Here is a 19,189-nt window from a genome sequence, read left to right on the forward strand (position 1 = left end):
TAGAGAAGACATGGTGGCCTATGGAGCAATACAGTGAATATTTGTGCAGAGAGGAGGCACTCTGCGAAAACTGGGTTCGTCCAACATCTATGACACTGTAAATAAGAAAAAGAGAATTACATCAAAATTGTTATGTTATTAATGTGTTAAGGTGGTGCTAGTAGGTCATGCAGTGACTTATGATGTCTGAACCGTATGTAGGTGAGCTGTTACTTTGAACTACTACTATCATTGATATTTCCATGTTAAGATGCAATGGTAAATATCTTGAAAAATGTGTTTGAAAATACAGCTATTACCATGTTGGCAGATTTCTTTAATCTGTACTTTTCTGTCCTTTATTTAAATTGTGGATAAAGTGTTAGTACAGTATGGGAATTTATACCCTTGACATTTTTGGGGTGAAGCAGACAGGATTTAGGTATTTTCCAAGATATGTGGTAGCAGCAAATGTCAGCAGAAAATTACATCATTACCCCCACCCCCTCTAATTGTGCCCCCTCAGAATTATGGGTTGCTGAATCACTCCACAGCATTATGTCAACATGGTTGGTTGACTTTGAAACGATCACTTTGTAGAAAAAGTCTATACTCACAGGTGATTGGTCCAATGGTGAGTGGTTTGAGAAGAAACGATTTAGGGGCAGACCGGGCTTTTCTTTTATTACAGGCCTAAAGAAATAAAGTTACAGGTTCAGTACATTGAACTACTTCAAACAAAGTAACCCTATTCATGTGCATTAACTTATGGATTATATTAAAAAATACTGTACATTGTAACCCAAACTTTACATGCGATGTAATCAATGTTTCCCTAATACATAGCCTAATGACTTACATAAAAGTTGAACATTTAATTTACAATCATCAAAGTGTAATGGTGGAAAATGAGATTGTTTTCCTACAAGTCAGCAGACGTTAAATAGGTATTATAAGTATTTAAGCAGCTCTTCAAAATCTCTCATCTGGAGGAGGCATCATGTCATCTTAATTTGCCCAGAATTTGTAGGTAGTGTGTGCACTTCAGAAAGATTGACTTATAAAGGCTTACGGGAGAGCAGGAGGAGGTCATCTGGTCACACAGGTTGAGGCTGCAGTGAAGGAAGACATCTCTGTAGTCTCCCTGGAACAGGAAGAGCAGAGCAGAGAAACGACCCTGGAGGGACGATCCGCTCTCATCCACTGTCACCTGACGGCGGTCGCTAGGACACCTGGAAGAGCATTCATTCAAAAACAGTTAAAGGAGACAGAATCACACTTGATCACATATGACTGTAATCTCATCTCACCAACTACGTACTTATTCTGAACAAGGAAGTATCTCATGGGGTCATCAGGGTTTGAGGAGTGAGTGGCATAGCAGTCGTCCAGAACGACCACAAAGCGCTCTGTCTCTGTCTCCTCTACAGACACTCCTACATGCAGGGCAGAGCCCAGCGGCAGGGTGACCTTGCCTTCTGGGTAAGGCTCTGTGTAGTTGGAGTTCAGGAACAGAGACATGGATGCTCTGGCTTGGTCACCAAGTCTTACAATGCTCCTCCCTTCCAGCCTGCAAAGAGGTGAAATGTACTGTAAATTGGATATGACAAAGTAAACTCATCCAATCCTGCTGTTTAATTTAATGATTATGTCAAATTAGAGCCAGGAGACACCAGTTTCTAACCCTAACCCTAACTAACTAACTAACTAACCAACCAACCAACCAACCAACCAACCAACCAACCAACCAACTAATTACCTTACTTAGTTACAATACTTACTTACTTACTTACTTACTTACTTACTAACTAACTTACCAATTAACCAAATATGAATACAAATGTAAGTCCTTACCAATGTCTTTCTTACACTAAAATGTATGCTGTACTATTTGCATTAGTACAGTGATCAGCACACACACTGCTCTAGAACCTTAAACATTAGCTGCTACAACTTCTACTGAGGCACAGAAGTTAAATTCTGCGTTTGATAATACTGTGTTCCTGCACTTACTCCAGGTAGGGTTTGATGGCCACATCTAGGCTAGCGTAAGTATCCATGGGGTAGACACAGGAGAAAGGGATGTCCATGGGGGTGCTGAAAGGTCTCTGACCAGCAGGGTAGATGAACAAAGTGTTGGAGTAGGTTGCATGGGTGCCGTTGGTCTGAGTTTTAAACACAGAGAGGGGAGAACGACAGGAGGACTGGTTAAGAGTTGGGCATCATATCACGTATAATACTGTTCAAACTGTATTACATTGTAAAACTAGAAAAAGTGCTCCTCGGAGCACAGGTCTCCGCCAGGTCAGGTACGTTATTGTGGCCTCCTGGTGGCGCTATAATAGGGCAATGTGAAAAGGGTGCCATTTCTTCAAAGGCATTTCACGGCAATCGGACACTGCATTCATGATTTGAGGCATTTTGTTCCAAATTCTTTTTGTGCTAAATTAGACCTGCTGGTGGCGCTATAACAGGCCAATGTGAAAAGGGTGGCATTTCTTCCTCGGCCTAGGGGGAATGTGCGTGGGAAATTTCACGGAAATGGCAAGCTGCGTGCATGATTTGAGGCATTTTGCTCAAAACGGAGCAATCCTGCAAACTTTGGAAGCCAACCTCAGCCAATGAGGATGGAATATAGAAAATCGGACAGATCCAGGTTGATCACATGACTAGAGAGATACCGATTTGATGTTTGGATAAAATCTGTAGGAGTAATATCAAAAAATGGGTTCTGCACAAATCGGCCTCCTGGTGGAGCTATAACAGGCCCATGTGAAAAATTTGGGGCAGAGGTTCTGAATTGGCAATTTGGCATCGAGGGAGTGTGTGCACAGTTTCACAGCGACCGGGCCAACGGTGCCGGATATTAGCTGCTCGCGGACGGACAGGACACACGGACACACGGATGGACACACGGACGGACAGGGTGCAAAACATACTCTCTTGCCATGCCTTTTGGCCTGACGGAGACAATAATCCCACAAAGCAAAACCCTCAGTGTTCATTTTACCACTATATACTGAACCAGCTCAGCTCAGCTCAGCGGTGTTGTGGTGAGACTGGGAGGTCGGGGTTCGATCCCCGGCCGGGTCATACCAAAGACTATACAAATGGAACCTCGTGCCTCCCTGCTTGGCACTCAGCCAAGGGTTGGATTGGAGGTGAGTCCTTGCGACATACAGTACTAGCGTCATGTCCAGGGGGTGTAATTGTACATCAAGCTGCCTCAGGCTACAGAAACAGGAGATAGACTCCTGCCCTATGGGCCACATGGCTAGGCAGGGCTTACTTACAATATACCGTACTTTGTCGTACGACAAATTTGTGAAAATAGCTGATCTAAAAGATGTAGCATCGCATTATGAGCTTGTAGATCTGCTATTTTCACCCATATGTTCCCCCATAATGACATGCCCAAAATTGGGACACCAGGTTGAAAGTGGTCAACTCTACTTCATTTAGAAACCATCCAATGTGTTTGATGGTGTTTGTCAGGTCATTTTCTCAGTACCTAATATGTAACGGGAGACTACAGTCTCTTTAGCAAAGAAATATGAGTATTGTACCTGCAGGGTGTTTCCACAGCTTCCCTCCTTGCGTTCCACCTGGTACCACAGGGTTCCGTTGCGTTCCTCTTGGGTGGAGCAGCGGTGATCAGCCAGGTGAGCTGTAGAAGCATCCAGACCAGCTGGCTCCAGGCTGGAAACCAACATACCAACCTCCAGGTAGTTCCTCCCACATAACAACTCTGGAACTGGAAGCACAAACCCAGCATGCAAGTGCCCAGGTATTATTCTCTCTGATTCATGTGTTGATGTATTTTGCATCTCTGGAATAGTGGCATTATTGTCACAAAGACATACTCAACAAAGTCCTAAATGTTCATTTAACTCTTGTAAAAACCGACCCATAAGGGTCCATTGACATTGGTGCTCAGTGCTAATTTGCAGTGAACTTTGTTTGTTTCTGACTATGATTAAATCAATGGAGATTACTACAATTGTGCAGCTGAGAAGTTCTGTAGCAGAACGGGAGAAAATTCGTTCTTCACTGAAACATGACCAGATCTTCTCACCATATTTCCCACAACTCCAGGTCACTCCATCACTGTTGAGCAGACACATTTCATCTGCTCTGCAGGTATCACAAGAAGGCAAACCAGACCCCTCTTCTATTTCTGTAGCACAGATCAGCAGCAGCAGAACCAGAACGCCAGAGGATGTCTTCATCTTTCAGTTCAGTGAGACACGAACTGTAAAATATTTAAAATGCCTATTTTGTCTAGTTATAACTTCACAAACATACATTATTCTGTTATAGACATTTTCTAAATATGCAAAAAAAACTTTATAAGTCAGAAACCAAGTTGTATACAGCCAGTATATAGTTACTTTACCGTGAATAAGTGTGGCTGATGTGATGTGAGGTGGATGTTGAACCAGAGCTCAGAATGTGCATATGTGTTGGAGTTGTCCCTGCTTTTAAAGGGTTAGCAGGTAGTAAATCATTAAATCACAAAAAATAAATACTTGAGGTTTTTGATCATTTCGTGTTATATGTCTGCAAAGTTGACATGCAGGCACTCCTGAAAGGCTAAGAGTTCAAATGCCACAGAAGTATTGTTTCTCAAGGTACGGTCATTTTACCAGTCCTTCTTCAAGATGACAAGGTCATTATGGCAACTTAATCAATCAATACAGAACAAGTGAATGAGGGTCTGAATGGTGAGGGTCGTCACATTATGCAACCACTAGCAAATTTGAACAACTTTTGTTCACAATAATATCACAATATCAGACAGTGTTTACATAGAAGTACTGCTTAGTGTGCTGTGCAATCCGTACAGTGCATGTCCACTGGCTTTAACCTATAAGAGCAAAAACACTTTTAACACTGGGTAACTGTTATCTTTAGTTCAACCTTTGGTCAACAGGCCTGTATGGTATGTCAGGGTCTGAGGTCAGGTGTATGTAAGGTGGGTGCAGGGGATTACATCATTGCAACCCACCTTACTGTACATGTACGTACACCTGACTGTGGTCAGTCATTAGATGCCGAACACTTTGCTGTATGTGGAAAATGGTCTTAATGCTAAATATACAGTATTGTACAAAATAAAACCATCATTATTGTACAGTATGTCTGTATCTATAGCTTTGAGATTACACTCACCTCATCTGTGGTTCATTTATGATTCAAAATAGAAGAACTGTCAATTTCATCTAGTCTACTTTAGTCTCATATCCTACATGAATCTGGGAGAAGTCAAACAGAAAAATGGAAGGTAATTTGGGCTTCTTGTGGGGGAATCATAATTTATAAATATGACTTTAAAGACGTAATATCACAGTGCATCATCCCTTTGGGGCTGTATTTCTGTCCTCTCAAAACGAGCAAATTACAGTGTAGACTGACCCACGTAGAATAATATGGTCTAAAAAAAGTTGCAGTGAGCTAAATTTGGACTCTTTTGTTGTCATACTTTTACTGTGGTTTAACAGAGAGGCCAACAAAGCTCACAGTTTCGTTTGTTGACTTACACCCGTGTTTTGAGTATCCAAATCTAACTCCTGAATTTAGGAGTAATACTCAGCCTTTTGATTGCATGTCTTTGTTGATCTGACTGAAATATGAAATCCGCCAGCTGAGGTTGTGTATCATACAACACAAGAAATGAGAGTTGTAGCAGCCTGATTTGTAGCAGACCTGCAGTTTTCTGGGAGTTGGTTCATTCATGCATATCCTTTATAACGAGGTGAAATTCTAATTGAGATTAAAATCTCTTTTCCAAGAAGGTACTATGTGTGAGATGATATGAATGAAAATGTTTGTAAGAATTGAACGAGTTAAAACCTTTTGAACAACTTTTTTTTTTTTCTTCAGTTTTCATGTACTATCATTTAATAACATTGAACAGCACCTGTACCCTCCTTCTATTTTATTTTATTATTATATAAGATGATGTTTGGCAACATGTGTGATGTCTATTGTTTGTTTGTCTTTTTGTTTTATATGTTTGTGTTTTTGAAAACTTAATAAAATTTAAGTAAAAAAAAAAAAAAAAAAAAAAAAAAAAATCTCTTTTCCAAGAGTGACCTGGCCTAGAAAGCAGCATGAAACATTGTTACAACAATAAAACATAAACAATACAATACAAGTATCACGCACTAAACTGAGTGAATACAATAATATCCAGATAAAAACAAAACAAACTAGAAAAAGTGCTCCTCGGCACACAGGTCTCCGCCAGGTCAGGTAGGTTAGCCTGGGCCAGCAATGTTCGGAATTCGCCAATCAGGCTGGAATGTGAAAAATCGGACGGATCAGACAGAACCGTTTTGATGACTTGACTAAAGAGATAATATGTACAGATTTACGTGATGTTTGGACAACATTTGTAGGAGTAATATTTAAACAATTGTTTTGCAAAAATCGGCCTCCTGTTGGCGCTATAATAGAGCATTGTTTGAAGGGTGGCATTTGTTCCTCAACGTAGAGCAAATTTGCGTGCAAAGTTTCACCGCAAGCGGACGCTGCGTTCATGATTTGCGGCATTTTGTTCAAAGCGGGCCACTCCTGCAAACTTTAGGTATCAATCTCAGTCAATCAGGATGGAATATGAAAAATCTAACAGATTCATCTTGATCACATGACCATAGAGATAATGTGTACCGATTTGCATGAAATGTGGATCAAATCTGAAGGAGTTTTACATAAATCAGCCTCCTGGTGGCGCTATGAAAGGCAGATGTGAAAAATGCAGGGCAAAGGTTTTTCCTTGGCCTCTAGGGAGTGCACATACAAAGTTTTACACAGATCTTGCAGTTATATGTAAAAACACGAATCGGCCTGTTATAGCGTCACCATGAGGCTGATTTTAAAAAATTCAAGTGGCATTTCTTCCTCGGCCTAGTGAGAATGTGAGTGTCCAAATGTTCACGGAAATTGCATGCTGTGTACATGATTTGAGGCATTTTGTTCAAAACTGAGCACTCCTGCAAACTTTGGATTTAATGGCTATAGAGATACTGTGTACCGATTTGCGTGATGTTTGGATAAATCTGTAGGAGTACTGTCACAAAATGGCCTCCTGGTGGCGCTATAACAGGCCCATGTAAAACATTTGGGGCAGAGGTTCTGAATTGGCATCCACTCAGGGAGTGTGTGTGCACAGTTTCGCTGCGATCAAGCCAACAGCGCCGGAGATTAGCTGTACACAGACAGAAGGACACACGGACACACGGACAGAGTGCAAAACATATTCTCTCGCCATGCCTTTTGGCCGGGCGGAGACAATAAAACAAAACAAAAACAGGATGAAGAACTAAAATGGTTTAGATCAGGGCTACTCAACTTAGCATTGCTCAGGGGCCACACATCAAAATACAGCTGTGTCTAAGGGCCTTTATTTCGTTTTTTGGTTTCAAGACACATGGAATAGGATTGTGTACAGTGACAAATTTCACTGAAAATGCTGACTAGTCTAAAATTAAGGAAACACATGTAAAACAGCCACATTTTGATCTATAAGGCTAAACCTTGTTGGACAAAAATATTGTCATGATATGAAATTAATAAGTTACAAAATGAGTAGGCTTTATTCTGAAAATGTGCAGAACAGAATGTGAGCAGATTGCTGTTGCAATAAATCAGAGAACAGTAAATATACCCATTTTGTTCTGGCCAATAAGGTGGCTCACCTGCTTGTTATTTACCTCCAGAAAGCCAATTCTTCCTCCCATGTTTGTTGTAATGTCTTTTAATCATTAATGTTAATGATTTGTCTGTCTTGATTTAATGATTTTCCCCCATGAAAGGAGAATAATTATATTTTTATAAGCAGTTGCTATGACAATGAAGGGCTGAAAATATGAATATGAATACCTCGTGTGAAGTAGTGTGGCTTTAGATACTAACCAGGCGCAGCAGTAAATACACTTTAAAGCAGTCACTTTTGCCAATTATACAAATTTCTCTATCTGTAACTAGATTTAAAGCACAACTCAGATCATTTCAATTACATCTACTCATTCCAGCACGGAGGGGCAGCATATTTAAACACTTTTTTGCTTAATGCAGTTCCAGATATGTTGGAGTGAAGGCTCAAGACTGCTTCTCCATGTTTAGTTGTGAAACACCCATTTTCAAGCAGCCCTGAATCAAGGTTTGTTAACCAATGACAAATGCTTAAAAATCTCCACAGTGCCTCAACTCTTTCTATTGAGATAATACCAAAGAAAAAAATCTTTAAACAAGCACAAAGAATTGTTAAACAAGCACCCTTATCTTACAGTTTATTGATGTTATTGGTTTAGGCACTATAGTAGAAATTATTTTTTGTCTTCCTTATTCACATACAGTTATCATTGTCTCATTCATCCAAAGCATGATAACATTCTTGCATACGGTTCCTCTTTCTCCATATTGACAAAAGGCTGAGCTTGAAGTGTCGGTTTTGTTATGATTTAGAAAATTATTAGTGTTCTCAGTTATCAATTAGTAACTTCAAGTCACGACTGTATAATGTGAAACTGTGTACAGTGGTTATGTCATTTCTCTGCTACTCCCTTCCAACTTGTGTATAAATATTCAGGGCTTTGGAGGTGTAATGTCACTCACATCGACTTGGTGGTAAGTGAGCACCTCTTATTTCACTATAGCTTGTACTGCAATTTAAAGGTGTGAATTGTGTGTATTATCTTATTATAATCATGTTAACATTATATTTCTTCCCCAGGTTTCTGGTAAAGCTGAATGATGCAGTGCATGATGACGTCACAGATTCTTCTGCTTGTCCTTTTGGCATACTCCGTCAGAGGAGACGACATCTCTGGTACGTTACAGTATTATCCTACACACAGAAAGATTATTACTTTCACTGGAACCAAAACTGGTTCTTAGAGTGATGCCATGCATAGATAGAAGAACCATTTTTGGTTCCAGAAAGAAGCTTTTTCTTTAACCACCTCGGTCCACTCCTTTTTTTCCACTCTACACCAAATATCTAGCAGATCTACAAGATCACTGTGAGCTTCCAGATCTGCTATTTTCGGCAAATGTTCGCCTGTTAAACCATGGCCAAATTTGGATGCTAGGGTTTAAGCAGTTAAATGTGCTTCAAATAAGCATCAAACAATGGTTCCATCCTGTGGTTCCTCAAAGAACTTTGACAAAAAACGTTCTCTAGAACCACAATATGGTTGAGGAACATGTATGAGGTATGAGGTATGAACATGGTGAAGTGACATTCATTAAATAACACTTTTCTTCAGTAGGTGATTGTCCTTCATGCAACTATATAGCCTTTTGTAGAATCATTTAAGAACCATTATTATTTTCTGTTTATCTGATTGAATCATTTGCTTCTGCATTCTGCATCCTAACAGTAAATATTTTTTTACATGAGAATATTCCACCAGACTGACTAGTTAAACAGGTTTCAATATTCTATCAGAGCTCTTCCTTAAGAACAGACTTGTTTTTTGAACATTTAAGCGAGCAGCTGCACTTTCATGCAGTTATAACACCGGTATCTTTCATTTGTAGCAGTGTTCTTGTCATTGACGATGTCATACCTAAAACAGATAAGTCAATAGCACTGATATAATACTTAAGAATGACAATGAAATAAATGAAAAATAATGATAATAATAAACAGCGTGTTTATCAAAAAAGTGTTTATCACTCAGTATTATTTCAAGTAGACCAAACAAAGTCCCTTATGTTTAGTCATTTCTGTACCCAATGCAGTGACAAATATATGAAAGTTAAGGTAACTGCAGCAGAGTAATAGAGTTGGACATAATGCCACAGTTTTTATTGTTCTTCTTTCCTTGGTGGATTGGCTATGAGTTCATGTATTTTCGCGCCTAAAAATAGCTGACTTAATATAGCTCACTCAAGAAAACACCATGACATCAGCTCACAGGGGATGTGCTCACTCAGCATTTCAGACATCATTTCAACATAATTTACTGGCACAACTATTTTGGGCATGCGAACATTTCCCAAACATTTGAAAAACAATTCAAAACATTTCAAAAATAGCTAAAATAGATGATCTACAAGCTCACAATGTGTTACAATGTGACATGTTGTGAGCTTGTAAATCTTTTTGAAGTAGGGCATAAGTGGTTAACAATTTACATTCCTATTCCTACATGATTCCTATGTTCATTTTTATTCACCAGATATGTATATTATCCATCTCTCTAGCTTCAGAGGACATGCCAAAGCAGCCTGCAGCCCGGACTTCAGCCTTCTATTGTCAGAAGCAGAACAAGTACTGCGACTATGGGCAAGACTGCCTTCTCGTCAACGGGACCAAGAATTGTGTTGACCCTTGTGAACACCACTCTGTGCTGGACGACCCAAGGCGGTCTGTCACCTTCGAAAGGAACCCAAAGAAGCCACTCAGCGACAACTCTTTCGGGTGGGACGGGTGGTACCGACTTAGCTTGGGAGGGGTCAATGCCAAGATGCCAGAAACCTGTGTGGAAGAGTCCATGTGCGGGGCCACCGCTCCTCTGTGGCTCAGCAACACTCATCCCCGTCCCAATGAAGGAGTTGTACGAAGCAACGTCTGTGGGGCAGGGAGGGGCAGCTGCTGCCGTTACCAAGCTAATCAGATCCACGTCAAGTCTTGCCCCGGGGGCTTCTACATCTACAAGTTTGTGTCCCCCAGGGTGTCAAACTCAGCATACTGTGCAGGTAAGATACTGTACCAGGAAATATAGACATTGGAGCAGGAAGCGGTGATTGTTTTCTAGACCTATGTTCCAGACAGTGGAGACCCTAGGCAGCGGTGAGGTTTCTTTGAGTGAATTGGAAAAAAAAACAAGATGCACCGCTGTTAATGTATTAATATGTATTACAGCAAAAGTATAAGGTTGCCTTTAACCAAACTCCTTATCTTCCAGAGATCTCAGAACTTGCAACCACCACCACCACCCCACCCACAACTACAACCACCACCCCACCCACAACTACAACCACCACCCCACCCACAACTACAACCACAACAACTCCAACACCTACTACAACCACAACCACCCCCTCACCACCAAAAACAACAACAACAACCACCCTGAAACCCAAGCCCACCACAACAACAAAAGCTCCCGTTCCAGATGCCACTACCACTGCAAGAAGACCAAATCCTGGCACCACCAGGGAAACCCCTGCCCCACCACAACCCACTGTGAGGCCAGGGAGTGCCACCACATCTATCATCGGCGTTACACATGATCCCGAGGCTTTAGTGCCTGAGCTGGTTTGTGGAAGGCTTGTTATGGAGCTGGGTCTGTCCAGCTCTCGTCTGTCAGCCGCCGGCCTGGATGCTTCATCCGCTCACCTGGCCGACCGACTGTGCTCCACGCGCGAGGAACGTGACGGGACAGTGTGGTACCAGGTGGACCGTAAGGAGGGAAGCTGTGGAAACACACTGAGGGTAATGATGGAAGTCAGCCACACACAAAGTTTCTCCTACTACACATTAAAGAAATCCTGAGCGTTCATTTAACCACTTCAGCCCATAGCCTTTGTATAGTTTGGGTGAATTTAATTTAGCCCAAAATAGGGACACAAGGGTTAATGTGGTTAACTCTGAGTGAGGGTCCAAATTAACACTCGGTATACTAGCCTATACCTTTATTACACAGGAAGAAATAAAGAGGTCTTTCTAATTGTACTGTTTTCCTCTCTTTCCACAGACAAATGATTCTCACGCCATCTTCTCCAACAATATATTTGTGTACCCACTGAATCTGACCTCTGGCCTGCCACTACCAATCAGAATTCACTTCTCCTGTATCTATCCAATGGACACAGAGGCCAGTCTGGATATCACTATTGTACCCCACCTGGTGTGAGTAAATGTAATAGGCTGATTCAAAAGCCTTATTGATTGTCAAATTACTCAGTAATGATGGCAATATGACCAGACATGTGATTATGAGAACACATTAATGATCACATATTTGTTTATGTAGTTCATCCATATCTTTTAGTCTTAATTCATATTTGTTCTTGACGACATCAACAACGATATGTGACATCTAAACCAGAACATGTACGGTTATTTACTCTAACAGATTCTCCTTCTCAGCAGGCTGGAAGGACAGGGCATTGCAGGAATTGGCAACCAAGCCAGAGCCTCCATGTCTCTGTTCCACAACTCCAACTACACAGCGCCTTACCCATCAGGCCGAGTAACCCTGCCACTGGGTTCTACCCTGCATGTAGGAGTGTCTGTAGAGGAGACGGAGACAGAGCGCTTTGTGGTCGTTCTGGACGACTGCTACACCACTCACACCTCAAACCCCGATGACCCCATGAGATACTTCCTCATTCAGAACAAGTATGTTGTTATAGTGTTACCGAGATTGCAACCACGTGTGATTCTCTTCTTTAACTTGTCATGTTCACCACAAGTTTTGTGCAAGCGTGCAGTGTTCCTTTCACTTGTAGCCATATTTGTACGTATCACACAGCTATCCTAGACAGCTGAATGCAATGTTGGCTGTTGTTTTATTTTGTGCCTAACACTAAACACTAAGCACGTCGGTCTAACTTCTCCTGAACCGTTAAACCCAAGGTGTCCTAGCGACCGCCGTCAGGTGACAGTGGATGAGAGCGGATCGTCCCTCCAGGGCCGTTTCTCTGCTCTGCTCTTCCTGTTCCAGGGAGACTACAGAGATGTCTTCCTTCACTGCAGCCTCAACCTGTGTGACCAGATGACCTCCGCCTGCTCTCCTGTAAGTCTCATATTACTCCGTCTCTCTCATATTATGATTTTTCTTTTACTTCTTGTTTATCTGTTACTGCTTCTAGCTCAGTGTTTCTCAAAGTGTGGTCTGGGGACCCCCTTGGGTCCTTGCGGGGATTCCAGGGGGTCCACAGCAAAATGAGTTAATATAGCAAAAAAAGCAGTTCAACCACTTTAACCCTATCGGCTATTTGAAAATAGCAGATTTGCTATTTTCAAATCTTGTATGGGGGTCCCTGGCACTAAATCTTTGAAGATGGGGGTCCGCAGTGATGTGCCGTGGCAGACCTGTCACTCTTGGTTCAATAAAACCCTAAAGTCCAGTTTATAGACGACATACACAGAAATTACCGTTCAAATTGGTGTAATTTTATATTTAGTTTTGTTTGTCTAGAATCACTTCTGCTGGCTGGTCCTCCTAAGAAAGTAAACACTGACTTGTTGTACACCATAATACATTTTAGCGATAGTTGCCCCATACCTAACAATACAGATTAATTTGAATATTATTGTATGCAAGCTACTGTTTTCTTTATATTCTGCAGAATTCTCAGAAGAAACTAATGTATTTGAACGTAATTTTTCTCACTTCACCTCTGACCTCGCTTTGCAGCCAATTACATATTAATTTGGGGATCCTTGACATGAAATGTTTGAGAATCACTACCCTAGCTGGTCTGTGTTCAACGTCTCTGGTTTCTCTCCTCAGATGTGTTCCAAGAGAGTAGCTCGTTCTGTGGCCAGTTCAGTTTACATCAAGCCCATCACCATCGGACCGATAAACTGTCAGTACAGTATGAGTACCTACTCTATCTGTTATCTTTCAATATCTGTTTTAGTTTTAGATTTCAATTGCAATGCATTATTATAAACCACTGAGCGCACCATTCTTCTTTTTCAATTCCAGGGGACTAAAAACTGGACAGCAACTGGAGATTCTGGGAGTCTTAAAAAGATATTCTGCCTGGTTCATTCATCTATTGACTGGCCATGTTCATAATACTTTTTTGTCATCTTGTATCATACTGTCATGTGGTCTAAATCAGGATATCCTTGGCAGTGACAATAAATTGAAACTTATTTTTTGCAATATTGCTTCAATCCATGACTTTTTTTTTAACCTTTATGTTTATTTAAAAATGTTCAGACAATTAGACAGGGCAAGAACATCATTTCATCATATCATTTTTTGTTTTATTCCCCCGAAAAGAACATAATTTCATCATAATTTTTTTATTCCCCCCCCCCCCCCCACACACACCACATCCCCCTTCCCCCCATTACTGGTTAGAGTCCATACAGACAAAGCAAAGTAAAAAAGTAAACAGACATATACAAAACTAAGCACACGTCACAACATGATTAATTGTTGAAAAATATAGTAATACTAAATAATATTAAAAATAATTTAAAAAAAAGCTTCAATCCATGACTAATAGAAAAGAACCACAGTTAAAAACATGTCTAACATACATTTGTGAAATATTATATGGCAAATAAATATAATACTGGAACATTGGACCAGTCAAACAAGTCAAACAGTGTCAGGTATTACAAAGAGGGAAATTATTATGATAAAATGGATATATATGTTTAGTGTGTTCATTTATTGTTTACTGTCATTGCAGTGCAATCTCAGCAGTTGTAGTTTGCATCTATGCCACTAGAGTGGGCTCATGAGCCTCAACCTTGGCTGAACCTCGGCTGTTCACAGTTCAACCTCATTACCAGCCTGTTTTCACACCACACAGTCAACATAAAACTTACTGTAAAGTTTGGGATCATATTTTTCCTTCATGATTAAAAAAAGAGCTTATAGCAGTGAGTATCTTATATAACATCCAATCTGAGGCTTGTGATCACATGTTTCTATTTTAATTTAAGCGCTCATGTCAGAATAGTGAAATGTTGTACAGGAATACATTTTATATACACATGCTAGGTCTTGATAATGAGACTGTGGTTCATTTAAATCCACTTAGAAGTCAGGTCTTTAGAAGGTAAAAGCTGACTCTTGCAGTTCATCATAAAGTACAGTTACACGCTATGACTGAGCATTTAATTAGGTTTTGGAAGCTGATTTTGTAGATTACATAATCCGCTATTAATTCAGTAGGTAGCTCTGTTAATGAATGACTCATTTGTACAACATTTGCGAATAAATCTGCATCAGTATTTTAATCCGCCTATAAGCAAAATCTAAGGGCAAGGGATCATACTGTCAAGTGAAAGTGCCACGAGTAAAAATTTACATTATGTAAGTGAAACTTTACATTATGCAAGTGAAACTTTACATTATGCAAGATGAAGATGGAGATATATGAGAGAGAGAGAGAGAGAGAGAGAGAGAGAGAGAGAGAGAGAGAGAGAGAGAGAGGGGGGGAGGGAGGGAGAGAGAGAGAGAGAGAAAGAGAAAGAGGGGGAGGGAGAGAGAGACAGACAGGGAGATTGTACAGGGAGTTCTTACTGTATAGTGCACTTTATTTATGACACCACTAATTGTGGGTACATGAATGAAGTCGTGCCAGGGCTCCCCCTATGGTCTGCAATTACAATTGCACGTAAGTGTGTGTGTGTGTGTGTGTGTGTGTGTGTGTGTGTGTGTGTGTGTGTGTGTGTGTGTGTGTGTGTGTGTGTGTGTGTGTGTGTGTGTGTGTGTGTGCGTGCCTGCCTGCCTGCCTGCCTGCCTGCCTGCCTGCCTGCATGCCTGCATGCGTCCTTGTGTGTGTGCGCGCGTGTGTGTGCGCGCGTTTGTGTGCGTGTGCGTGTGCGTGTGTGTGTGTGTGTGTGTGTGTGTGTGTGTGTGTGTGTGTATGTGTGTATATGTCCAAATGTATCCCCACCTCTCACAAGGCTTCACATAACATACACTGTAAAGCTTGGATTGTCAATCATCAGAGCTGTTTCCCATGCAGACTAAAGTGCTATAAGGTTAAAACTGTCCAACTGTGGCTCCTTAAGAAAGTGGTCATCCATGAGGACCTTTTAATGAGTTGTGGTTAGAATTAGCACTGGTTTCAGGATATGGGAAGAGGTCAGACAATTTGTACAGGTACAGTGATCCGAGAGAGTCACTGACTGAGAGAAAGTTCAGAGAGAGAGAGAGAGAGAGAGAGAGAGAGAGAGAGAGAGAGAGAGAGAGAGAGAGAGAGAGAGAGAGAGAGAGAGAGAGAGGGGGTGTGTGTGTGTGTGTGTGTGTGTGTGTGTGTGTGTGTGTGTGTGTGTGTGTGTGTGTGTGTGTGTGTGTGTGTGTGTGTGTGTGTGTGTGTGTGTGTGTGTGTGTGTGTACGTCTGTATATAGAAGGATGGGAGAGGAAGAATATAATCACAGTCCTCTGTATGTTGTACTCACGTGTCCCAGTGGACCAGTGCATGTGAACAGCTTGTCTCAAAGCAGAGTGGTTCACAGAAACAGGTACAACACAGATAACAAGCACTTACAGGTCAATATGGTTCACACGGGTCACTCTCACTGCATAACAGCTCTAATTGGCTGTCAGGGCTGACAGTGCACCGCAACCTAATTATTTGTCCTTTGTTAAAATGTTGAGGTTCTCAAACTTTTAAAGTTCAAGGATCCCCATAACTCAGAGAGTGTACATTATGTTCCATTTGTGCTCAATCAGAGTTTCCAGACCTGCAATTATCCATTTGGAACCCCCTCAAGGAACCCTGAGGGTCCCTGGACCCCACTTTGAGAACCACTGACTTAGAATGTGTTTTCTTCTCCTTTTTTTCCTTCTTCTCCTTCTTCTAATTATAATTCTGGTAGGTGGCCAAAAGGGCAAAAGTGGCAACCCCAAAAAAACAAAACAAAAAAACATTTTACATAAAGGGAAAATGGGAGGGATGAGGGAAGTGTCAGATGTGAGGGAGTGACAGAGAAAGAAAGGAGGAGAGTAAAGAGGAGAATAGAGAGACAGCAGGACCAAGTCTCACTGCGTTATTTTCCTCTGGCTCTCTCTGTCCCTTCTTTTCTCCTGCAGTGAAGGGGAGGTACTGACTCTAGGCTGAGATCAACAAGATAGGTGAGTCCCACTTAAACCATGTCTCTCTGATTTCTACTTTTTCTCACACTTTGTTATCTTTTTGCATTGCAACCCAGATTTTTTGAATGTCCCACACTGCAAAACTCTCAGTTTAACAGTGCTTTAAATGTGGACGCTTACAGGTAAACCTTTACACCCTCAGAGTTAAATTAATGCTGAAGATTTTACTGTGTATAAATAACCCAACTCACCTTTTCTCCGCTGGTGACCTCTACGCTTCACTGCAGCCATTACTACAGTATATTAGAGTCATTTATCTTTGTTCTTTATTTGACTTGTTATAAGTGTGAATATATGTTTTGTGTGCGGACTGCAGAGCGGAAATTGACCTACCATTGAACCCTTATGGGTTGAGACTTTCCCACCCCCCATGTTGCCTCTCTCCATCTCCTCACTGTCCTTTAAAGACATGTTAAAATTGATGCGTTGAGGAGGAGGATATCATTGCATGTTATCCAAAATGCCCTTCACACAGGAGCAGCCCCCCTGTGGCCTTTTACGCCTGTTTACGTGTTAGATTTTTTTTATGGTGGTGTTTATTTGCTTATGTGTCTGCAGACTTAAATACATGTAGCGATGCTGAGGCTTTGCGGAGAGCCCAGATTTCCATAGGGCTGGACAGAGGTGCTACTTTTAGCATTGGTTGTTACAAGTGCTCCCGAATGGTTGAGACTAAACGATTCATTCTCAGTTATTTTCTCTATATCTCTCTCTCTCTCTCTCTCACACACACACACACACACACACACACACACACACACACACACACACACACACACACACACACACACACACACACACACACACACACACACACACACACACACACACACACACACACACACACACACACACTGCCTCTCTCTGTCTGACAGTCTTTACGTAAAGGGCTTAGCATGAGCAATGAAAAAAAAAAACGTCTTATCAAATTGTCGTTCTACAGTGGAATGTCCCTTTAGGGCTGCTACAGTGATTGCAAATTATAAGTTTTGTCAGGAGCTGGAATGTGAGTTTTGCGGCTTCACATGATTTCTGGAATTTCATGGTAGAGATCGCATATTTATTCATGGTACACTGAGGGGAAAAGAAGCTGACACTTTTTTTTTAATTGTTTGTGGTGTAATTAATGCATTCCTATAAGAATTCATTTAGATTCCAGATCCTTTTATGCAGTCTTCTTAAAGTCTGTTTCATGCTTTATTTATAGTTTATGGGTAATTCAGCTTTAGACATTTCAGGGGTGTTTATCAGTCCATTATTTCTCTTTTAACATTATTGTCTCATAATGTGTCCCATAATATGTATTCACATGGAACATACTGTGACTTTGGCTCAGCTATATTAACCATTGTTTATAATCCCATGGTGACTTCTAAATCTACTTCAATTGCCAATCTTACAGACAAGATTCACACAAAAGAAAACACTTACAGAAATGTTAATTAACAGTAGTAGTAGTAGTTTACTGCCATGCAAAAATTAAAGGAGCACTTCACCCATTTTCTGCCTTATGTTAATATAATTGGTCCTCACTGATGCTCATTATGCGATGGCACAATTTCCCTCTACTCCCTCTGCGTCTCATTAGTGGGCTTTGGACAGTTCAGAAACCTGCCTACCAATGACATCATTGATGGGGATTCCAAGCCAATAGAAAATGCAGCCTTTCTCTTCCTGGAAAGTTAGCATGCTGACATATAGAAGCCATTGAAATATCCACAGCCTCCTCTGAAACACGGCATCTTATAATTGAGCATTAGTGAGGACCAATTATATGAACATAGGTTGAAAATTGGTCAAGTGGTCTTTTAAGGCACAAGAAGGTACATCAAGGTGCAAATCAAGCAATCTATGTGTTCGCATCTTCCGGTTTCTGTGCTTTTACAAGATCTCCATTGCCGGGATTGCCCCATCTATTCCTGCATGACTGACATTTCCATGCCCACACCACATCTCCCCTCTCCCTGATCTACGTTTCTCCAGGATGTTGGGTCGCCTTCTGTACGTGAGCTCCCTGTGCTCGCTCCTCCTCCTCCTCCTCCCCCTGCTGTCTGCCCAGGAGGTGCTTTTGCGTCTTGCAGGGGTAGGCCGGCGCGGTGCCAACGAAGGGCGAGTGGAGGTGTTCTACAATGGCGCGTGGGGCACAGTGTGTGACGATGAGGTGGATCTCAACCTCGCCAACGTCGTGTGTCGGCAGATGGGCTTCGCACGCAGCTACACATGGGCACACAGTGCCAAGTTTGGCGAAGGACAGGGTATGTCCAAGAAACACGACATTTTAGAGTTTCACAAAAAAAACATTTTAAAACGTTTTTTTTTCTATAATAATAAAAAAAAACTTCAATGTTAAAAAATAAACGGAGAAAAAAAAATATTTTCTTATGTTTTACCATGT

General features: G+C 41.2%; 1 protein-coding gene across 1 annotated transcript in view; it reads left to right on the forward strand.

The window, feature by feature from the left end:
• Window positions 1–16,634: 16,634 nt before the first annotated feature.
• LOC308101209 (lysyl oxidase homolog 4-like) overlaps window positions 16,635–19,189 on the forward strand; it is a 31,116-nt gene continuing 28,561 nt past the window's right edge. Inside the window, exons 1-2 of the mRNA XM_080450593.1 lie at window positions 16,635–16,773; window positions 18,778–19,049. Of these exons, the coding sequence (XP_080306719.1) occupies window positions 18,779–19,049 (271 nt within the window). The 5' untranslated portion in view covers window positions 16,635–16,773; window position 18,778. The remainder of the gene's footprint in view (window positions 16,774–18,777; window positions 19,050–19,189) is intronic.

The sequence above is a fragment of the Gymnoscopelus braueri genome (genome assembly GCF_963280865.1).
Source record: "Gymnoscopelus braueri genome assembly, chromosome: 2".
NCBI classification, from domain to species: domain Eukaryota; kingdom Metazoa; phylum Chordata; class Actinopteri; order Myctophiformes; family Myctophidae; genus Gymnoscopelus; species Gymnoscopelus braueri.